General features: G+C 43.1%; 1 protein-coding gene and 3 non-coding genes across 8 annotated transcripts in view; 2 read left to right on the top strand and 2 right to left on the bottom strand.

Moving 5' to 3' along the window:
• Positions 1-486: 486 nt before the first annotated feature.
• LOC133405643 (U6 spliceosomal RNA) lies at positions 487-592 on the bottom strand. Its single transcript, XR_009768986.1, has one exon. It is a non-coding gene; the product is annotated as a U6 spliceosomal RNA (small nuclear RNA).
• A 2,693-nt stretch (positions 593-3,285) lies between these two features.
• Positions 3,286-3,391, top strand: LOC133405642 (U6 spliceosomal RNA). The gene has a single exon (XR_009768985.1). It is a non-coding gene; the product is annotated as a U6 spliceosomal RNA (small nuclear RNA).
• Positions 3,392-7,851: 4,460 nt separating this feature from the next.
• Positions 7,852-7,957, top strand: LOC133405641 (U6 spliceosomal RNA). The gene has a single exon (XR_009768984.1). It is a non-coding gene; the product is annotated as a U6 spliceosomal RNA (small nuclear RNA).
• Positions 7,958-18,548: 10,591 nt separating this feature from the next.
• igsf11 (immunoglobulin superfamily member 11) overlaps positions 18,549-24,520 on the bottom strand; it is a 94,851-nt gene continuing 88,879 nt past the window's right edge. For all 5 annotated transcript variants that reach the window (XM_061681905.1, XM_061681907.1, XM_061681908.1 and 2 more), the window contains 3 exons: positions 23,290-23,412; positions 21,626-21,773; positions 18,549-21,158 (listed from right to left, as the gene is read on the bottom strand). In XM_061681905.1, coding sequence (XP_061537889.1) covers positions 20,606-21,158; positions 21,626-21,773; positions 23,290-23,412 — 824 coding nt within the window. In that variant the 3' untranslated portion in view covers positions 18,549-20,605. The remainder of the gene's footprint in view (positions 21,159-21,625; positions 21,774-23,289; positions 23,413-24,520) is intronic.

Raw genomic sequence — 24,520 nt, 5'->3', positions numbered from 1 at the left:
ATATATATATATATATACCAATCATCAATAAAGACATCACAACATACATTCATACATGCTCTTTGTATGAAACGGTTACAGATGAAAGAGGAGGTCTCGAGCCTCCCTCCACCAGTCGATCCTAAATGTTGCTACTGCTGGCTTTACTAATACTATTAAAAACAAGAAAAATATTCAACAACGTATCTATATCCGTGGGGTTTAAACAGAATAAAAAAGGAGAAACGAGTACATACGTTGTAATACCATAAACGTCCACCAGATGGCATCTGATCTAGCTGTCCTCACACTATTTTATATTTAATATAGTTTTCTATTTCTTTATTTTTTAGGTTAAAAACAATTCTAAAATGAAGTAAAAATGGTATATAAGTGCTTAAAATAAATCCTAGAAGTAATCTCAATAGTAATAAAAAAAACTCTGTTTTAATGGTATATTTTGATAAAAATGAAATGAATGAAATATGCATACAAAAATATTTTTTTTAAAATGAGGAACGCTTCACGAATTTGCGTGTCATCCTTGCGCAGGGGCCATGCTAATCTTCTCTGTATCGTTCCAATTTTAGTATATGCGAAGCCGAAGCAACGCAATTGATATATGTGCTGGGCAGGTATATAAAGAGCACATCATAGAACACATCCTAGAGGTCAGGTATCACCCCAGGCCACTCAGATAACTCGGTGACAAAATACATGGGTGTGTATATGGGTGTATATGGAAGCTAGTTCAACAATATGTTAGTTATTATTGAGTAATTTACAAGCAGAAATTCACTGAAAACAATCTGTGTAAACACGGGAAGTGCACACATGGCAATGTGATAGGCTGCCGGAGGGGATCATGCAAATACATTTGACGTCAGACGAGTTCCGTTCGGTGCAGACAGAGAAGGAAGGGCCTCTTCGCTGCACCACCCCCTCGTAGGAATGCGGCCAAGGTGGGGGAGGAAAGGCTGACGCGTGCTCGCACAAGGCCTGCAGTGACACAGCACAGCAAAACAAAGTAGAGCGCCGTGTAGTTCCAGTGCAGAAGCAGCATGCGTACAGCGAGTCGATTGAGCCTTTAGTCCATCGCCTACTAGTGCGTTGAGTTGTCTTATGAGTGAGGACAAACAGTGTACTACTACATGGACCTTAAGATGAACATCAAGGATATTGAATAAATGCTTAAACAGCTCGCCATACGCATGTGCTCCTCCTAAATTTCACAGATAGGTGTTTATTTCTGCGGAATTTATCCTTAGCCATTTGCGAAAAACTCATCCAGTCGCCTCATTTTGTGCTCTCTCTGTAACGCCCCAACATGCCACAAGATGGCAGCGAAGGCCCAGGCCAAAAGGGATAGAAGTAGTAATTGGTGTCAAGGAAGTATGTTGAAGTGATTCATCGCGACGGACTCAGATCGTTTTTATGTCGGGAAGTAGTTTAGTTTAGCCTGGGTTGTTATGTAGAGTCATCGTGTGTTTTGGAGTACATTGTGTTGGTGCATCTATTCAAAATCAAATCATCGAAACACCATTTCTTTTTAAGGCTTCTGCAAGGGGAGTTTGAAATGATATTAAAGTGTTTTGGGATTGTAGTTTGCAGAATATTTATGGTTCAAACTATTAATATAGGCAATGAGAAACATTGGAAGTTGGGGTGACAATTATTTGTGTTTTTTCAGTATTCTCTGTCCTTACATTACTGTATAATAATAATAATAACGACAACACATGTACTTTTTATTGCCTATCCATCTGTGTCTTGAACAGAAATGCGTCAATGTGGTTTTTCTTCTGGTTACCACTATTCTCTTGTACGTGACCTCAAGAGGTCAAGGCCAAGCTGTGGTTACCATTGTGCTTCATCACCAGCAGAGGGCGTTGTAGCACGGAAGAATTGGTGATGTGGGTTTGCGGAGCTGTTGAGGGAACTTGAGGCCCAAGTGAGAAGCGGAGTTGACCCTGACTGAGCCGCAGCCATCTAAATTGAGTGCTTTTTTTATTTTTGTGGATATCTTCTACCATCTAGTGGACAAGATTGGAATTGTAATCAACTGAACCTACTTCAAAACTAATGCATCCACATCAATAAATACCCGAGGTGCCACGTCACTGCCACCCCAGAAAGACAACAGTGCACAGCTCCTTTTCCAGAGAGACACTCTGAAGCGTAGGTCTCTCCACTTCAGCAATTCTTCCAGGCTGCAACGCCCGCTGCTGGTGATGAAGCACAATAGTAATTGCAGCTTGGCCTTGATCTCTTGAGGTCATGCACAGGAGAATAGCAGATTTGCGTGTTTTTTGGCATGCTGGAAAAGTGGTTAGCAGAAGAAAAACTACATTGATACATTTCTGTGAGAGACACAGATGGATAGCCAATAAAAAGCATATGTGACAACTTAGCTCCAATGTGACAATTTAGCTCCTAGGATCACCGGGACACACAATCCCCTCCACCACGACAAGGTGACGGCTCAAGGAGGGGCATATGTGTTATCGTTATTATTATTATTATTATACAGTAATGTAAGGACAGACACTTGAGAAAAAAAATAATGCCACCCCAACTTCAAATGTTTCTCTTTGCCTATAGTAATAGCTTGAACCATAACTATACCACAAAATACAATCCTAAAACACTTTTATATCATTTCAAACTCCCCTGACAATAGCCTGAAAAAGAAATAGCTTTCTTATGATTTGATTTTGAATAAATCCACCAATAAAACGTCCTCCAACACACTATAACTCTTCGTAACTTTTGCAAACAACCCAAGCTAAGCTCCTCCCCGACGTACAAAAGATCTGAGTCCGTCGGGATGAATCACTTCGACATACTTCCTTGACACCAATTACTACGTTCCTCTGCAGGACGCTCTACTTTGTTTTGCTGCGCTGTGTCGCTGCAGGTTTTGTGCGAGCATGCATGAGACGTTTCCTTCCCCCACCTTGGCCGCATTCCTACGAGGGGGTGGTGCAGCGAGGAGGCGCGGCCTCTGTCTGCACCAACGGCACTCGTCTGCGCGCAAATGTATTTGCATGAGACCCCCGCCAGCCTATCAGATTACCCTGTGTGCAGTCCTGTCTTTTCACAGATAGTTTTTTTTGGGTGAATTTCCTCTTGTAAAAATACACAATGATAACTAACATATTGTTGAACTAGCTTCCATATACACCCATATACACACACCCATGTATTTTGTCACCGAGTTATCTGAGTGGCCTGGGATGATACCTGACCTCTAGGATGTGTTCGATCATGTGCTCTTTATATACCTGCCCAGCACATATACCAATTGCGTTGCTTCGGCTTCGCATATACTAAAATTGGAACGATACAGAGAAGATTAGCATGGCCCCTGCGCAAGGATGACACGCAAATTCGTGAAGCGTTCCTCATTTTAAAAAAAAGCATTCCTTATTTTAAAAAAATATTTTTTGCTGCATATTGCATCCTTTTTTTAAAAATCAAAATATACCAGTAAAACGAATCTGTTTTTTTATTTCCGATTTATTCCGAGCATTTATCTAGCCTTGCTTTCTCATTTCATCATTGTTTTTGAACAAAAAATATGAGAAAACTATATTAAAAAATATAGTGGGAGGCTATCTAGATCTGCTGCCATCTGCTGGAGGAATTTGGTACTACCACGTATTTACTCGTTTCTCTGTATTTTGATTGTGTTTTTAAAAACCACAGCTATAGATACGCTGTTGAATATTTTTCTTGTTTACAATAGTAGCAGTAGTATTAGTTAGCAGTCACAACATCTATGATCGGCTGGCGGAGGGAGGCTCCAGACCTCCTCTTTCATCTGTAACCGTTTCATACAACACAGAACATGTATGAATGTATGCTGCGATGTCTTTATTGATGATTGATATTTTTTTATGGTTGTTGTTTGTCTTGTTTTTGTGACAGTGGCCTCTTAAAAAGCAAAATTAGGCACTCTGCGTTCCATGACTGAACAATAAACGATTACCATACGATACCATATTTGTCCCCACTAGGAAATCAACATTAGTAGGATGACTGGCTTCCGACTTATGTGTTTTCCATGCATCCATTTACTGTACTTCTTCTCACGCGGGTCGCGGGCGTGCTTGGTGCCTATCCCAACTATCTTCCCACTATGTCGTTTTTTTTAAGCTCTTGCAAGTTCACGTTTCGTAAATGTAAAAATTATTCAACGTTTGCTAGTTTCAATGTCACAAGAAATCCTCATCACGCCATTCAGTGACTTCAGGAGCCCTCCTTCGCCACAGCTGCCCCTCACGTTGTCCAGCTGCCTTGTGTCAACCGTCGAGACCTTCAAGTTCCTGGGAATTACAATCTCTCAGGACCTGAAGTGGGCGACCAACATCAACTCCGTCCTCAAAAAGGCCCAGCAGAGGATGTACTTCCTGCGGCTTCTGAGAAAGCACGGCCTGCCACCGGAGCTGCTGAGACAGTTGTACACAGCGGTCATCGAATCGGTCTTGTGTTCTTCCATCACAGTCTGGTTTGGTGCTGCTACAGAAAAGGACAAACTCCGACTGCAACGGACAATCAAAACTGCTGAAAGGATTGTCGGTAGCCTCCTACCCACCATTGAAGACTTGCACGCTGCCAGAACTAAGACAAGGGTGTGCAAAATCCTCTCGGACCCTCCGCACCCAGGTCACCGGCTCTTCCAGCTTCTTCCCTCGGTAGGCGCTACCGATCAATGCAAACTAGAACTAGTAGACATTCCAACAGCTTCTTCCCTCTTGCGATCAACTTCTTAAACACCTAACCTACAATTCCATTACAACATGCTGGCAATTTTTTGACTTGAGTTCGTTGTCACATTTCTGTGGGGCCAATTATGTATTACTCGTGCACTCACTGTAGTTGTCTCACCATGCTGCACTATTTGCATATACTGGCCACTCATGCCAGAGTAGCATCTGCTCCATTTGCACACTGATTGAGGAGTATCTGTAACATTTGCACAACCAACATTGTCCCAGATGATCGCACAACTCGTCACTTTAAACCGCATACACTCCTTGAAGTCTCAGCGCCCATTGCACAATGGTCATTGCACCGGACTATTGCAATATTAGTCATTCGAACTGCTCTAAGTGCTAGAGGACTCTGCATCTTTTTGCACAATTGTTTTTTTGTCAATGTCTTTATGTCTCCAAAGTGTTCTGTAAATTGACTGTCTGTTGTACTAGAGCGGCTCCAAATACCGGAGACAAATTCCTTGTGTGTTTTGGACATACTTGGCAAATAAAGATGATTCTGATATAAATCAATCTATATAATATATATAAATAAGAGGTGCGACAAGTGAAAGCTTATCGGTACCAATGTATCAATGTAAATGTATGTATCTATGTAAATAAGGTCTAAACTCTACAAATACGAAAGGTGGCGGTCGGTCGGCTGGCCGTCCCTCCCTCCGCACGCGGGGAACACAGGTTACGATCCCCGGTCTCGGCGAGGGGATCAATCTATTTACATACAGGGTGATTGAAAAGTAACTCGCTATTTTAAAATATTTCTAATTTATTCATTGATTTATTTATGCTGCTGGAGTCTATCCCAGCTATCTCCGGGCACACGCTGAACTGGTCGCTAGGCATTGACAATGGCGTCTGTATGACGAACGGCGGCGGAGGGTGGGAGGCACCCTCACTGAGGACAGCCAATCGTGAGTGTAGAGAGTTTATGGTGTACGCTGATTGGCCATCCTAATAAGTGGGTACGCTGATTGGCCATCCTAATAAATTCGGATGTTGATTGGCCATCCTAATAAGTTACGTGGACCCATCAGCGAATCCCGAGTATGGACCAAGGATGACTCGCAAATTCGTGAAGCGTTCCTCATTTAAAAAATATATTTTCTTTTGCATATTTCATCCTTTTTAAAATCAAAATATAGCAGTAAAACGAATCTGCCTTTCTTTCTCATTTTATCATGATTTTTAACCGAAAAATATGAGAAAACTATATAAAAAAAATACAGTGTGAGGCCATCTAGATCTGCTGCCATCTGTTGGAGAAATGTGGTATTACCACGTATTTACTCGTTTCTCTTTATTTTCATTGTGTTTTTAAAAACCACAGCTATAGATACGCTGTTGAATATTTTTCTTCTTTACAATAGTAGCAGTAGTATTAGTTAGCAGTCACACCATCTATGATCAACTGGCGGGGGGAGGCTCCAGACCTCCTCTTTCATCTGTAACCGTTTCTTCCAACAAAGGCCAAGGTGCGGTTACCATTGTGCTTCATCACCAGCAGAGGGCGTTGCAGCCTGGAAGAATTGCTGATGTGGGTTTGCGGAGCTGTTGAGGGAACTTGAGGCCCAAGTGAGAAGCGCAGTTGACCCTGAGATGAAGGAATGCCTGATCATTCTGTTCCAAAGAGCAGAGCATGAGGAACATCCTTACCCTGATCTCAGGCTCAACTTCCTCAGAGTTTTCACTGAAATACCCCCGGTACACTGCTTCACATGTAAATAGTAAAAATGGAAAATGGACTGCACCTATATAGTGCTTTATCTACACCTTCAAAGTGTCCGAAGCACTTTACAAAGCCTCACATTCACCTACTCACACAATTCATCCACCAAAGGGCAGCTGCTGCCATGCGAGGCGCTGCCAGCACCTCAGGGAGCAATTTAGGGTTCAGTGTTTTGCCCAAGGACACTTCGACATGCGGACTGTCGGAGCCGGGATTCGAACAAGCTTCCCTTCGCTCACTGGACGACGCATTCTACAAACTGAGCCGCAGCCGTCAAAGTTGGGTGCTTTTTATTTGTGTGGATATCTGCTACCATCTAGTGGACAAGATTAGAATTGTAATCAACTGAATCTACTTCCAAACTAATGCATCCACATAAATAAATATGTGAGGTGCCACGTCACTGTCTCCCCAGAAAGACAACATTGCACAGCTCCTTTTCCAGAGAGACACCCTGAAGCGGAGGTCGCTCCACTTCAGCAATTCTTCCAGGCTGCAACGCCCTCTGCTGGTGATGAAGCACAATGGTAACCGCAGCTTCGCCTTGACCTCTTGAGGTCACGTACAAGAGAATAGAAGATTTGCGTGTTTTTTGGCATGCTGGAAAAGTGGTTAGCAGAAGAAAAACTACATTGATGCATTTCTGTGAGCGACACGGATGGATAGCCAATAAAAAGCATATGTGTTATCGTTATTATTATTATTATACAGTAATGTAAGGACAGAGAATAGAGGGGGAAAAAACGCCACCCCAACTTCAAATGTTTCTCTTTGCCTATAGTAATAGCTTGAACCATAACTATTCCACAAAATACAATCCTAAAACACTTTTATATCATTTCAAACTCCCCTGACAATAGCCTGAAAAAGAAATAGCTTTCTTATGATTGGATTTTGAATAAATCCACCAACAAAACGTCCTCCAACACACAATAACTCTTCGTAACTTTTGCAAACAACCCAAGCTAAACTCCTCCCCGACGTACAAAAGATCTGAGTCCGTCGCGATGAATCACTTCGACATACTTCCTTGACACCAATTACTACTTCCATCTGCAGGACGCTCTCCTTTGTTTTGCTGCGCTGTGTCGCTGCAGGTTTCGTGCGAGCATGCATGAGGCGTTTCCTTCCCCCACCTTGGCCGCATTCCTACGAGGGGAGTGCTGCAGCGAGGAGGCGCGGCCTCTGTCTGCACCAACGGCACTCGTCTGCGCTCAAATGTATTTGCATGATCCCCCCGGCAGCCTATCAGATTGCAGTGTGTGCACTCCTGTTGTCGAGTTGTATGAGTGGTCTGGGTGATACCTGACCTCTAGGATGTGTTCGATCATGTGCTCTTTATATACCTGCCCAGCAGGTATACCAATTGCGTTGCTTCGGCTTCGCATATACTAAAATTGGAACGATACAGAGAAGATTAGCATGGCCCCTGCGCAAGGATGACACGCAAATTCGTGAAGCGTTCCTCATTTTAAAAAAGCATTCCTTATTTTAAACAAATATTTTTTTATGCATATTGCATCCTTTTTTTAAAAATCAAAATATACCAGTAAAACGAATCTGTTTTTTTATTTCCGATTTATTCCGAGCATTTATCTAGCCTTGCTTTCTCATTTTATCAAGATTTTTAACAAAAAATATGAGAAAACTATATTAAAAAATATAGTGGGAGGCTATCTAGATCTGCTGCCATCTGCTGGAGGAATTTGGTACTACCACGTATTTACTCGTTTCTCTGTATTTTGATTGTGTTTTAAAAAACCACAGCTATCGATACGCTGTTGAATATTTTTCTTTACAATAGCAGCAGTAGTATTAGTTAGCAGTCACAACATCTATGATCGGCTGGCGGAGGGAGGCTCCAGACCTCCTCTTTCATCTGTAACCGTTTCATACAACAAAGAACATGTATGAATGTTTGCTGTGATGTCTTTATTGATTATTGATATTTTTTTTATGGTTGTTGTTTGTCTTATTTTTGTGACAGTGGCCTCTTATAAAGCAAAATTCGGCACTCTGCGTTCCATGACTGAACAATAAACGATTACCATACGATACCATATTTGTCCCCACGAGGAAATCAGCATTAGTTGGATGACTGGCTTACTACTTACGTTTTTTCCATGCATCCATTTTTTTTACTTCTTCTCCTCACGCGGGTCGCGGGCGTGCTTGGAGCCTATCCCAACTATCTTCCCACTATGTAGTTTTTTTTAAAGCTCTTGGAAGTTCACGTTTAGTATATGTAAAAATTCAACGTTCGCAAGTTTCAATGTCCCAAGAAATACTCGTCACGCCATTCAGCGACGCAATGCTAACCCTCTCGGTTAACGATTGACTAAAATTGGAACGATACCGAGAAGACTCGGGTACGATCCCCGGTCTCGACGGGGAGCGATCAATATAAATCAGTCTATACGATATATATAAATAAAAGGCGCGACAAGTGAACGCTTATCGCTATCAATGTAAATGTATGTATCTATGTAAATCAGATCTAATCTTTATAAATAAGAAAGGTGGCCGTCCCTCCCTCCGCACGCGGGGAACACGGGTTCGATCCCAGGGCTCGGCGTGGATCAATCTTTTTACATACAGGGTGATTGAAAAGTAACTCGCTATTTTGAAATATTTCTAATTTATTCATTGATTTATTTATGCTGCTGGAGTCTATCCCAGCTATCTCCGGGCACACGCTGAACTGGTCGCCAGCCATCGACAATGGCGTCTGTATTACGAACGGCGGCGGAGGGTGGGAGGCACCCTCACTGAGGACAGCCAATCGTGAGTGTAGAGAGTTTATGGTGTACGCTGATTGGCCATCCTAATAAGTGGGTACGCTGATTGGCCATCCTAATAAGTTAGGTGGGTACGCTGATTGGCCATCCTAATAAGTTAAGTGGACCCATCAGCGAACCCCGAGTATGGCCCAAGGTTGACTCGCAAATTCGTGAAGCGTTCCTCATTTCAAAAAAAAAAATTATTTTGCATATTTCATCCTTTTTTAAATCAATATATAACAGTAAAACGAATCTGCCTTTCTTTCTCATTTTATCATGACTTTTGACCTAAAAATATGAGAAAACTATATTAAAAAATATAGTGGGAGGCTATCTAGATCTGCTACCACCTGCTGGAAAAATGTGGAATTACCAAGTATTTTCTCGTTTCTCTGTATTTTGATTGTGTTTTTAAACACCACAGCTATAGATACGCTGTTGAATATTTTTCTTTACAATAGTAGCAGTAGTATTAGTTAGCAGTTACAACATCTATGATCTGCTGGCGGAGGGAGGCTCCAGACCTCCTCTTTCATCTGTAACCGTTTCATACAACAAAGAACATGTATGAATGTATGCTGTGATGTCTTTATTGACGATTGGTATTTTTTTATGGTTGTTGTTTGTCTTGTTTTTGTGACAGTGGCCTCTTAAAAAGCAAAATTCGGCACTCTGTGTTCCATGACTGAACAATAAACGATTACCATACGATACCATATTTGTCCCCACCAGGATATCAGCATTAGTAGGATGACTGGCTTACTACTTTCGTTTTTTCCATGCATCCATTTTTTTTACTTCTTCTCCTCACGCGGGTCGCGGGAGTGCTTGGAGCCTCTCCCAACTATCTTCCCACGATGTAGTTTTTTTTAAAGCTCTTGGAAGTTCACGGTTAGTATATGTAAAAAAAAAAAAAATAATTCAACGTTTGCTTGTTTCAATGTCACAAGAAATCCTCGTCACGCCATTCAGCGACGCAATGCTAACCCTCTCGGTTAACCGTTGACTAAAATTGGAAAGTTACCGAGAAGACTCGGATACGATCCCCGGTCTCGACGGGGAGCGATCAATATAAATCAATCTATATAATATATATAAACAAGAGGCGTGACAAGTGAAAGCTTATCGGTACCAATGTAAATGTGTGTATCTATGTAAATAATATATAATCTTTATAAATAAGAAATGTGCCGGTCGGTCGGCTGGCCGTCCCTCCCTCGGCACACGGGTAACTCGGATACGATCCCCGGTTTCGGCGAGGGTGTAAATTGTTTTACATACAGGGTGATTGAAAAGTAACTCGCTATTTTAAAATATTTGTTATTTATTCATTGATTTTTTTATGCTGCTGGAGTCTATCCCAGCTATCTCCGGGCACACCCTGAACTGGTCGCCAGTCAATCGCAGGCCACATATAAACACACAACCATTCGCACTCACATTCACACCTATGGGCAATTTAGTCTTCAATTAACCGAGGATGCATGTTTTTGGGATGTGGGAGGAAACCGGAGTGCCCGAAGAAAACCCAAGCAGGCACGGGGAGAACATGCAAACTCCACACAGGCGGGGCCGGGATTTGAACCCCAGTCCTCAGAACTGTGAGGCAGATGTGCTAACCAGTCCCCCAAGTCAAATATTGTAAGAAATGACTTCATTTTATATAAATTTATATCAATATAAAATTAGATAAGAAATTTATATTGGCTGGCACGGTGAACTTCTGTCTCACAGTTCTGGGGACCGGGGTTCAAATCCTGGCCCCGCCTGTGTGAAGTTTGCATGTTCTAACTGTGCCTGTGTGGGTTTTCTCCGGGTACTCCAGTTTCCTCCCACATCCCAAAAATATGCATGGTAGGTTGATTGGAGACTAAATTGCCCGTAGGTGTGAATGTGAGTGCGAATGGGTGTTTTGTTTCTTTGTACCCTGTGATTGGCTGGCGACCGGTTCAGGGTGTACCCCGCCTCCCGCCCGAAGATAGCTGGGATAGGCTCCAGCACGCCCGCAGAAAATGGATGGATGGATGGATATATATTGGTTTCATATTGAAGAGGCAGACACAATTGTAAAACACCCCAACCTTTATTTGACTGAAAAAGCAAAACACAGCAAACGACTTTTTTTTAAATTGAAAGACCCCAAAAAAAATAACACACGCAATTTTCGTCACTGTCGTCATTCAAATGACTTCCAACGATTTAGAGAAGGCATTGTTTTAAAAATATAGAAGAGAAATATATTGATTTAGAGGGCTTTTTTTTTTTTTTTTTTTTTTTTTTTTATAAATATAGAAGAGAAATAAGTTGAAGAAGTGGAGGCTGCGGCTGGAATTTTCCACCCGGAAGAAGTGGAGTCTGCACTTGAAGGCGAGGCTGTAGATAGAAAAGAAAAAAAAAAATCACACAAACAACTTGCCTCCAAATACTTGACTCCTAGTTGGGGAGAGAAAAGGTCATAAGCGTTCTCTACCTTGCGGCTCACTGGTGGAGGATATCTTTCTAAAGTGACAAATGAACTTCCAGCATTAAAACCCTCGTGCATCAACCGTGAAAATTATAGCTTTTTGGTTGACTTTGATGTCTTTCAACAAATACAAAGCACTTAAAAACAAGCAGTAGAGGGCTGATTTTTTTTTGCCAGTGTTTTGACATGTATAACTTCAAAATGGCACCATGATGCAATTTCGGAACTTTTAAGACATAGGAGCTGCTAATTGACTATACGCAGGAGTCTTTCATTGAAATATTTTGGGCATATATTTCAGTATACTGTAAACCTGATGTGTTATTATAATTTTCCTTGATTATTGTCCAGAGGGGGCATAAAAAAAAGGAAAAAAAAAACTACATATCTGCGGATAGGTCTGATGCCACTGAACATTGTGAGGGGTTGGAAGTAAAAAAATACTCATATAAACTTAATTTTAACACTTTCAAGCCTGAACAATGATTTGGCTCACATGACTGCTGCGTATGTATTGTGATGATGATGCATGAGGGTTAAGAGAATAATAATGCTCAGCAGCACAGACAAGGAGATATAGAAAGAGCAAGAGAGAGAGAGAGAGAGAGAGAGAGAGAGAGAGAGAGAGAGAGAGAGAGAGGAAAAGGGAGAGGGCTCTTTGGATCTCTGGGTCATCAATAGTCACCGGGCAACATCGGGTGGGGTGGGGGGAATATATATATAGTATGGCTTCCCTTCCTTCGATATTTGATGAAAGTGTAGGAGTGTGTGTGTGTCTGCGTGTGTGTCTGTGTGTGTGTGTGTGTGTGTGTGGGGGGGGGGGGGGGGGGGGGGTCTTGGGGGCTTTGGATTGGAGTGGCAGCTTCCTTACTCCTCAGAAGATGGCAAAGAGCGGGCAGGTCCCACAGGATAAGATCCCAAGAGAGTCCTGATTGTTTCCCGGGAGACAACAATGGAAGCAAGTAAGTGGTCAGAAGTTGCAAGTCAAAGATGAGACGACGACGTCGACGACAGCACCACACTGGATGCTATTGTGTGTTGGGGGGGCGGGGGGGACTCTTGGCAAGTCGAGGCAGCAGATGGCGTGGAGATCGATGCTGGGTCTGCATGTGAGAGGAAAGAGCAAAATGAGAGGATGCATGGTAAGACAACTGAAAGACACCTACACACAGATGTTACCCCAACATTACCTTTGATTGTGCCTCCTCCATCTTCTTCTCAGCAAGCCAGTCTTCCACTGAACGCCCTGCTGACTGAGAGCAAAAGTGCTCGTTCCTGTAGCGACTGTGTGTGTGTTTCCACAGAGCTTGCACATGTGTTGAGTCGCATTTCTCCTCTTGGGACCACTGCTGCCAGTGTGGGTGCTGACACTAGGAGTGCTGCTGTTGCTGCTGCTGACATTTGGAGTGCTGAAGCCCATATGCGCCCGTATCTGCTCCTCCCGTAACCGTATGCGAGCAGCAGCATCAGTGGCGGAGGAGGACGAAGCAGGCACAGCAGCAACACTGGCGGAGGAGGAGGACGAAGCGGACGCAAGTGCTGCAAAAAGCTCTGGCAGGACAAGCCCTTTGTGAGAGACTGCCAGACCAGAGGTGTCGTACGGGTGGTTGTATTCCAGGCCTTTACTGGGCTGTACAGGCTTCTCCAGTAAAGGCTTGGATGGCGGGAGCGCCTCTGCTGCAACCTGGTCTGCAAGTGGGCACCCGAAGCGACACGCACAGGCTCCTGGCCAGTTCCTCCTTGCTTCTCCGGTTGTACCTATAAAAAAAAAATAAAAAATAAAAAGTCACTTTCAAAAATGGCTAAAATATACACGGTCGTTGTTGTGGTGGTTATGCGCACTAGTGAACAAGTCTTACCACTGCGTAAGGGTCCGGTGGTTGACCTCCACCAGCTGGATGGGAGCGGCGGCCAGCAGCTGCACAGACCTGCAGATTTGTTTGATGCGCCCGTAGTCGCGCAACACCAGCCCCCATCGGCTCATCCGGATCCCGGCCAGGCTGCGCCCCCAAGCGTGGATGTAGCACAGTTCGATGAAAATGGCCTCCATCAACCTACTCACGCTCGGGGGGTGCGCCACATCCATGCCCTGTCTGATGGAGAGACTACCCACAGAAAACGCCGCCACGTGAGTTGCCAGCCTGGAAAACTCCCACATACCTTCGAAGACAAACCGCATGTACCGTTTGGCACTGTCCAGGCCCGTCGAGTGGCAATTTCTAGCCAAGGTCTTGAAGCGGCCCTTGGACGACCTGTCCTTGTGCCGCAGGGGAAGGGCAACGGGGGCCTTGTCCCTGGAGTCCAGCTTCAGCCACAGATCCCTGATGTTGGCCACCTGCGACGGCGTGACAAAGGAGCGTAGACGCAGCTCCACCAGCGCCGACACCAGGTGGCAGACGTGCCGGTAGCCCCCGTGTCCGTCCGGGCCGAGGACGTTCTGCATCAAACGGACGGCTTTTGGTCAAACCGTCAAAAAAAAGACAAATGCACGGAGAGACCTACCTCTTCTGCATGAGCGTCTAGATGTGGTGGGGGCGCAGCCTCCCTGTCCCTGTCCTGGCATTCCAACATGTACATGGACAAGGCCATGAACTCCGGGTCTCCTTCGTCCTTTTCCACATCGACCGCCCCGTTGTCCTCCTCTGCCACCTTGTCCTCCTCTGCCACCTTGTCCAGCCAAGCGGTCGGGTTCCCCTCCACCTCACCCTCCCCGTCACGACCGGGGTCTGAATGGAGTGCGGCGCCGGTCTGGGCATACAGGTAGTCCAAGCCGATGAGCTCCCCTGAACGCGAGCAATTTCAAGTCAGAACGCGTCATGTCGGTGGGAAAGAGACGGAGGGGGTTGGCCTGGCACGCCCCTACGACTTACCGGTGTATTCCCTCGGTGGGGTGTAGTTTTCCACTAGCGTGCGATTCATCATCTTCATGGTCAGCTTTTGGAAGGCGTCAAGCAGGCGGGAATCGTAGCAGCGCATCGAGGTTGTCGATGGGCCCACTACCTCGGCTGCCCTGGCTCGGTCCTCGTTCCACCGGGTCAAGCCCTCCAACAGGTAGACCTGGAAGTGGAGAGCGTTGGCCACCGTGCCTGCCAAAGTGGACAGAAGGAGAGTTACGCTTGCCCGCCAACAATCCCCGCCACATAACGGTTGCGCTCCTCACCAGGAATGAAGCGGCACTGGTGGAGGTGGAAGGACTCCAGGGAAGTGGAGCCTCGCGCACATCTGAAGATCGGAAGCTTGATGCCACCTCTCATCACTTCCCCCGTCTTGGTGTACATGGCGATGCCAGGCGGGTCCTGGATGCAGGCCATGTGCTGGTGCTGTGTGTCCCAGATGTGCCGAGTCCTGGCCTGGTCAAGGAGAGGCTTGCCCATGGTATCCTTGGCCTCCCAGAAGTGGAGGAAGTGAACTCCTTGATGAGCCGCTCCGTCTCCTCGGCCCCTCTGGTGCGACGACGGCAGTGTCGCAAAACAGCTCCTTGGCAGAAAGAGCGACCGGGAGGGCGCCACCCTCTTCCTTCTCGGCCTGCTTGGCCCGTCTCAGCAGGTTCCTGTCCTCGGCGTCCCACTCAAAGATGGCCAGGGCCAGCCTGGCCATCTTTGGCCAGGCTGGTCCATAATATCATCAAAAGGTTCAGAGAATCTGGAGATATCACTGCATGTAAGCGGCAAGGCCGAAAACCAACATTGAATGCCCGTGAGCTTCGATACCTCAGGCGGCACTGCATCAAAAACCGACATCAATGTGTAAAGGATATCACCACATGGGCTCAGGAACACTTCAGAAAACCAATGTCAGTAAATACAGTTTGGCGCTACATCCGTAAGTGCAACTTGAAACTCTACTATGCAAAGCAAAAGCCATTTATCAACAACACCCAGAAACGCCGCCGGCTTCTCTGGGCCCGAGCTCATCTAAGATGGACTGATGCAAAATGGAAAAGTGTTTTCTAGTCCGACGAGTCCACATTTTCAAATTGTTTTTGGAAATTGTGGTCCTTGTGTCCTCCGGGCCAAGAGGAAAATAACCCTCCGGACTGTGATGGACGCAAAATTCAAAAGCAAGCATCTGTGATGGTATGGGGCTGTGTTAGTGCCAATGGCATGGGTAACTTCACATCTGTGAAGGCACCATTAATGCTGACAGGTTTTGGAGAAACATATGCTGCCATCCAAGCAAGGTCTTTTTTATGGACGTCTTTTTTATGGACGCCCCTGCTTATTTCAGCAAGACAATGCCAAAGCACATTCTGAACGTGTTCCAACAGCGTGGCTTCAGTAGTAAAAGAATACTACAAGACTGGCCTGCCTGCAGTCCAGACCTGTCTCCCATTGAAAATGTGTGGCGCATTATGAAGCGTAAAATATGACAATGGAGACCCCGGACTGTTGAACAGCTGAAGCTGTAAATCAAGTAAGAATGGGAAAGAATTCCACCGACAAAGCTTCAACAATTAGTGTCCTCGGTTCCCAACCTTTTATTGAATGTTGTTAAAAGAAAAGGTGATGTAACACAGTGGTAAACATGACCCTGTCCCAGCTTTTTTGGAATGTGTTGCAGCCATAAAATTCCAAGTTCATGATTGTTGGCTAAAAACATTCAAATGTATCAGTTTTAACATTAAATATCTTGTCTTTTTAGTGTATTCAATTAAATACAGGTCGAACATGATTTTCAAATCATTGTATTCTGTTTTTATGTCTGTTTGTATGTTGTTTGTATGTTTAACACAACATCCCAACTTCATTGGAATTGGGGTTGTACATCTGACAGTGTACCTAAAGGCTCGGGCTATCTTGGAGGCCTCCTTGGAAGACTCCAAGTCAACTCTTTCAAGAAAGGGAGGTACCGGAAGTGAGGATGGAAATCCATCGTGCTGCTGAAAATAAAATCATATTACAATTTCTGTCAACAATTAAAGTCGCAAGCACTTTGAATTTCAGGAGTCTAAGTATTTCATAGGGACAATTTGACCAGGTCACTCATAACTTTCTGACAGGTAAGTGACGTGTGTCAACACAAAAAAATAATTTGACCCAATAACAACGACGTAATAGGCAGAATAATATTATATCATAATTCCATTTGAATTTTAACAGACAACTATTGCTGTACTAATGCCTCAGAAGCAACGTGTGTGGACAGAAACAAATTCCTTCGCCGCAAAAAATTTATTGGATGGACCCAATAAAAACGATGTAAAGTGAAGAAATTAATAAAAGGAAGCTTACCTTGAACGGCAATGACGTCTTTATTATCTGTATTACGAATGTCACCGCGGTGGAGGTGGCAGGTTCCTTCCCTGAGAACAGCCAATCGTGAGTGTAGAGATGTTTATGGTGTACGCTGATTGGCCATCCTAATAAGTTAAGTGGACTCATCAGTAAACCCCAAGTATGGCAAGCCATTACTAACAAAGAGCTTGTATGAAGTATGCTGTGATGTCTTTATTGAAGATTGATGTTTTTATGTTTTTTATTATTTTTCCCCCCCCCTGTGTTCGGATGTTAGGCAAGCAAAATGGAAGATCTGTATCCCTTTTATGCCGGAACAGTTTTACTGTGTCACAGTGGAGTTTTTAAGCTTCTGCTGTGGTTTCTTTGTATTATGTTTGAAGTTTATTGAGAATCAGAGTCGAATAGAACAAAGTTTTTAGAGGGGAGAGAGAAACGAAGACAAGCACTAATTGGAAACAGAATGAGAAAAGAAAGTCATTACATTATCTACAACAATGAAACATTAAATATGAGTGTTGCATGGGGCTGTATGCTACACCCTGTGAGGGAAGGACAGGACAAGATAGAACAGGACAAGGACAGGAGAAGAAGCATGCAGAACAAGGGTCATGAACCCGGCTGTGCAACTGCAATTTGGTGGGATTAACTTTGTAAATTATAAAAGTCTACAGGGAGAGAGTATAAGTGAGGGGATACACAAGCGATTTGCATATTCATGAGTTATTTGTCGCAATAAGTGCGTGGCTCCACACCCAGTGAAAGAGTCCCAGGGTGCCTGGGGACACATGCAAGTTAATTTTACATGCACAAAAACTGACAGAAATGTCCTGTAATTGCTGTGGCCGCGCCGTGGAGGCTGAGGACTCCACCCAATCAATCGAGGGGCGGGATCGGGGTTTTTTTTTTTTGTTTCCACAAAGTAATGTTGTACGATAGTGTCCCATTTTTCCACATTTAGAGAGTGAGAACTTGTGCTAAGGAATACTTTAAAAGGTGTATTCTATAAATTTAAGTCTGTTTTATAAATTATTTATATTAAAAGTGTATGGGAGGGGTAAAACGGAAATATTTAAAATATATTTTATGGTCTTTCTATATTTTGGATTTTCACCCATATTGCAAGAGGGTGTGTATTCTCAGTTATGAACTAAAAATCTGTAATTTATTGTGCTCTTTGTATGAAGCCAGAATATGCCACAAGATGGTACCAAAGCCTAGATAAATCCTTATTTTCTGGAAGTTAAAATGATCTTCAAGCCATGTATTTTTAAGGGTAATGTTGTAAAAGGTCACAGGTGTCAATCACAAGGCCCGGGGGCCAGATGTGCCACGACGCATCATTTTACGTGACCCGCTTCAAAATTGAAAATTGTCTTCACTTTTAATCACATTTTAAGTGAATGCAGGCATTTTCGGAGACATCTGTGAACCTCACTTTCTGGGATGTTGGCCCAGTGTTGCACTGAAGAATTAGGAAAGGTGCCGATTGCAATAACGGACTGCCCCCTCTATGTCAAAATTGCAGTTAAACCTTGACTTCCTACAATCATAAACACACAAAGGCCGAAGATTGTATCAACAATATTTTATTCTCAACAAGCTCCAGTGTTATGTTTCCTAGTTGACATTTCAAACCAATAGTAAGAACAAATTGATTTCTTTACATATTTACAAATTGGTTTGGTCATTGTTTCCTATAACAGCTCATCGTAGACGCTCGGTCATAGACACAGAATGTCAGTAGTTTATTCCCCATTTAGTTCTTCAAAGTGGCCATTCTCCCTTGAGTTAATAACAGAAACCTTAGAGGATGTCTCAATGTTAACAACCACAGTGGGCGACATTGGCTGAGATGCTGAGAAAATCTTAATGAAACTTATTGGAAAACACAGACAGGTAAATAATCAATATGTGTGCATTTGTCATTTTTGAACTTTCTATTTGGATGTGTTTGAGAAGCACAAGCGAGTTTATTAGAGACGTGATGTGTGCGACGAGTCAACTCTGTCTTCATACTTTTGTCCACATTGTGTATACACAATATCTATCATACTTGCTGATAAACAATAAACTTCGAATCAAATTAGCCAACTGTTCGCATCTCGTTTTCGTCGTTCTGTGAAGAATGGCACATGCACATTTATGACTGCATGGACATACTGTACATACATGAGATATAAACAGAATTCTAAGTCAGATCCAGTTTCAACCCAGTGTAAATAATTCGTACATGATGACACTAGATGATGACAGTGGCTCAATTCAATGAAGTATTGTCTCAAAGACGTAATGAGATTGCATTTTTCAACTGCAAATCTTAAAATATCCATGAAACTGCAATACAAATAAAAGGATGAACTCTATCAAATAATTGTGGCATAAAGTTTTAGTATATTGCATGAAGTTAACACACAAGAAACGACAAAGCTGAGTTGCTCAATTTGGTTAAAATTAAACACATTATAGATTTATACAGCATAAACAGACTGTATTTACCTGGTTTGCGAAATAAAAAAATGGCAATATTTGTGAGGAAAATAAAGCTACAAATTAAAAACAAAGATCCTTTCAATGAATCAACAATATTTCCTTTCTGTGCCTCCGACGCCACAAAATGTTAAGACACGAGTCCAATCGAAATGTTTCCTTAGATTCTAGCCTACAGTTGTAGTTACAATATGTACAGTAAAAAGTTAGATGCTTGCCTTTTTAGAAGGGGGGGGGGGGAACCTCATCTTTAAATATATATATTTTTCTTTTGTAAAGCATTTATTCAATAACACATCATTTCCTAAAAGTAGCACAGAGGTGACAGACCAGATTAGGACAAAAAGAAAGAAAGGAAAAAAAAAATATGCAGGCTAAAGCAATTTATCACTAAGACCGTTCTTAAGATGGCAGGCTGTCGAAATTGCGCTAAAAAAAGTGCATAAACACAATTTAAACATTTGCATTTCATTATGTATATGATGCAGCATATTGCATCTATAAAGCCTGTCATTCTCTTCTCTTCTAAGGCCATTGCAACCATTGTATCATTCTTGTACACTGTACGTTCATCTAAAAGTACTGTAGCTTCCAACGGACAATGGAACGTTCACTTTTTTAATGCATAATCATTCTTACCATCATCGGGATCATCATTATGGAATTATTTTAGCAAACTGTGGCAAAAAAGAAAACACATGCATTTATGAAGGAAAATTGAGTTCACTCCAGTCCAATCCTGCAGTCTCGACACACTGAGATTGAAATGCCTGCAACGTTTTGGGGAAAACAGATCAACAAACAAACAAACAAACGGTTCCATCATTTTAAAACCCTAAAACAAGAAAATAACTCCAATAATGGGATGATTTGATTCCAGTCTTCGACTTCCAAATAAAAAGGTAGGATCATTTCAATAAATAAATTGGCATTATATGAACTCTGCACTGCAAAATCCTACTTTGTTTTTAGAATAAAAAACAACAACAACAAAAGAACAGCACACAGAATAGAGAAAGACACAGTTGTAATAGCAAACTAAAGGGCAGCAGGCTGTTTCAGCCCATCTTCAGTTTGGTTTTCATCATTGGATTTTAAAAAACAAACAAAAACTAACCAAGTCCTGTTCTGAAAGCGTTACGCAAAACAGCTTTTCAGACCAGCGAGCCTGCTCTGCTCTGGGCGGGCACCATGACTGGTACCGCCCCCATCCGCTCCAGCGTGGCCTGGCTCACCGCGTAGGAGTGCGTGTGCTGCCCGTGGGTGGGCGTCACCACCGGCTTTAGGCTCACGGAGCCATTGCTGCGCACCATGGTGGGGGGGGATGGGGCGGAGTTTGTGGTGACCACCAGGGTCTTGGGTGGCGGGAGTGTGTGGCTGCCATTGGCAAAGCAGGAAATTGTTGTAGTTGCGGGCTGAGTGTGGCGAGACAGCGGGGCCGAGCCCGGCGCTGCTGCGACTGCCGAGCTGTGTGCCGGGTTCTGGGACTGTCTGTGTCCATGTGTGCCATGGAGCGCGGTGGCGAAGGTCTGCCGTGTGTCTCCGTTGTAGCGTGTGTACGAGTTGGTGTCGTAGTTGGGTTTGGGGTTGTGCCAGTAGCGACTGTTGTAGGTGTTGGTGGAGGTCAGGGTGTCGTTCTCCGATGATGAGGCGTCGGCATGGAACGCTTTCACGGACGAGGACCTCTTTGGTGGGAGGTCGTCTTCCCTGTGGAAATGAGCAAACGAGAGCTCAGTGAGGTGGTATATTTACTTTAAAAAATTGCTACACAGTGTTCCCTCGCTATATCACGATTCAGTGAATTGCAGATGTTTTCTTCATATTCATGTTGCGCATAATTCCCAATTTTTTGGGTGGTAAGATAAACGCTTTTTTGTCTAAATAATTCAAACTAAAAAAAATAAAATAATAAAAATCATTATAACACATCGAAAGGAATCAAATGTACATACTGTAGCGAACACTACTACTGTGCATTACTGTATGTTTAAGAGTTTAAAAGGTGTTCAAGAATATCAAAAGTGTATAGTAGAGGGTAATAGGAGTGTGGGGAATATTAATAAGAGTCTGGGGAAGGTTCAAACAGTTTTAAATATGTATACAGTAAATAATCCCCAAAATATGTGGAATTCTAAATTGTTACCACAATAATAAGAATAAAAAAAGTGATCAACCTGATTTCATTGGGGATCTCCTCCTCATCGTATTTGTTCTTATTCTTCCAGTAGTAGAGGGTGACCACCACTAACAGGCAGCAGATGATGAGTGCCAGCACTCCAGTAGCAATGGTCCCCGCTATCAGACCCACACTTTGAGGCTGAGCTAAAGAATATTGGGGGTGGGGGGGAAGACAAAAATGATCCTAACACTGTACATCATAAGGGGGAAAAATGTCTGCCAAAAAAGGACATGCAGAGAAATAACTATACTGTCTTTTACAAAGCATCTTGTTTGTCATCGGAAGTGGGTAGTAATGAGCAACATTTACGCCATTACAATTACGCTACTAGTAAGATTTTAGAGAAATCATACATGTAAAATAGTAGTTTTAATGCAGCATACATTTTACTTTTGCGTGACTATTTTTTCTGTTAGGATGAAACGCTAACTTTTACTTCATTACATTAAGCTACATTCCGCTTTTTATCTACAAGTATTTATTATCGCTTGGGCGATTTTGTTTTGTTTTGTCAGACTTATGTCACATGACTCTGTTTCACCAATCTCAAGTTTTTTAAAGTCACTCGATTGCATGAAACTTGGCAGAAATCTAGATTTAGTACCTTACGGATAGGAACCGAGGAATTTTAAGCGATCCACTATGTACTGTTTGCACAGCACCAAAGATGGAAATTGGCAAAACTCACGTTGTTTTGGAGTAATTAAACAGATGTCAGCATTGCTGATACTGGAAATGTCGAGAAATTCATCTGTCAATGTTTAATATAATCAAATTATCCATCCATCCATTTTCTGAGCCGCTTCTCCTCACGAGGGTCGCGGGCGTGCTGGAGACTATCCCAGCTGTCATCGGGGAGGAGGCGGGGTACGCCCTGAAGTGTTTTCCAGCCAATCGCAGGGCACAGAAACAAACAACCATCCGCACTCACATTCACACCTACGGGCAATTTAGAGTCTCCAATTAATGCATGTTTTTGGGATGTGGGAGGAAACCGGAGTGCCCGGAGAAAACCCACGCAGGCACGAGGAGAACATGTAAACTCCACACAGGCGGGGCCAGGGATTGAACCCGGGTCCTCAGAACTGTGAGGCTGACGCTCTAACCAGTTGGTCACCGTGCCGCCATAGTGTATTCCAATTTGATATTTTTTGTCTATTTGACATTCAAGTCATAAGTTATTCAACAGTTGGTACTTGAGTAGATCTATCAGTGAATACTTATGTGCTGCGAAGTAATTACTTGGAAATGTTTTATTCATACTCGAGTCACATAATTCTAAAGTAACAGTACTCTTCATTGAGCACAATTGTTGTTGTTGTTTTTTTTTTTTTTTGACTACTACTTTACCCACCTCTGCTTATCATGTGTCACCACAACTGCTGCCATGCCAAGCCAACTCTTTGACCCTATCTTACATACCCCATCTTCATTTTGGTCTGATTACGACAAATTTTTATTTTGATCTACGACGTTTGATTCTTGCAATGCTTTGCTCGGTCTTATGCCAGTTTGAAAAACTTCCCAAGAGAAAGGCTTTTGAACTCCAGTTCAGTTTTTTACAGCTCATTGAGTGAAAAGTCAAGAAATAGCAGCAATGTGTCAACAGAGGCACATGAGCACGCAGCAGCTGTCGAGCCGTGTGTTTGGAGTACCTACGTGCAAGAACCTGAAGATTGAGCAGGCATGTGCTCTTGCCAATGGCATTGCTGGAGGTGCACTGGTAGAGTCCTGAGGTACTGGTACTGATGTTTCTCAGTGTTACAGTGCCCTGCATCTGGTCTGCGGGACACACAAGGGCTGCATTGTGACTAAAGCCTGGACATGCAGCATAGTATCCATTACAGACACGTTTGACTGACTTCAATTGCGTTAAAAAGTTCAATTTTGTTACAGTCATTTTAATTACTTCTGTCATTGACCTATAGAGGGCGCCAGATAGCGTTAATAGAACGTACTACAGGACCGATCTCCATTATTTGGACGCTTGCTTGCACAATGTGATGAGTTTCCATAAACATATTCTGCCTTTAAATCTTCAGTTTTGATTGACGCCGTCATTGATGTGTGGTTATTACTGTTTTGTTTTTGTGTGTGTGCAGGAGTAAAAGTGTTATGTTCTTTTGCCCAATCTGGCTGAATAAGGTCACTCAAATATTACAAAAACAAAACAGAGCAGTTCTATACCACTACAAAGTACATGATAATAATAATAATAATAATAATAATAATAATAATAAACATACAGCAGTTAAATAAATACCCCCATGCCAGTATGGATCAAAACTGATCGTTGTTGTCGACATAAATTCAGAAATTTGATACAAACATTGTATTGGATCCTTGTAGAATTCATATCTAATGTACTGGCCGCTGAGTGTATATCACATATTTAACAACTGCTGCAGATTAGTTCCTTGCAAAGAACGAATGAATGAGTTAAGAGGTTACACGCACTGTGCAAATGCACTACTGTTTGATTAAAAGGCTCCAACAACTGCCTGGATATTTTATTCACATGAAGAGAGTCCAATTTAACTTCATGATTTATTTGTTTGCACGTGCAGTTTCAATTGCCTTTGCTTCACGGGGCCTCATTGTATGTGAGCCTTTATTTGACCGGTAGTGTTAGCACGCAGTGCAACAGGTGATGAAGACTGTCTGCTGCGCAAAGGTCACAGCCGGATAAGAGAGGAAAGGCTACTCGAAAGCTCTCTGAGTCTGAATGCCAGCTGCCTAGTGACAACATCCAGTTTAACACATGCAAGTGCTTCTTGGATGAAGTGTGAAAACTACAGCAATTGGTAGTCAGCATGAGAGAAAGGGCTGAAAATTATCATAACACCACAAATTCTTGATCACACACACACACACACACACACACACACAC

Source organism: Phycodurus eques, chromosome 7, assembly GCF_024500275.1.
Source record: "Phycodurus eques isolate BA_2022a chromosome 7, UOR_Pequ_1.1, whole genome shotgun sequence".
NCBI classification, from domain to species: domain Eukaryota; kingdom Metazoa; phylum Chordata; class Actinopteri; order Syngnathiformes; family Syngnathidae; genus Phycodurus; species Phycodurus eques.
This window is presented reverse-complemented; position numbering and strand designations above follow the sequence as displayed.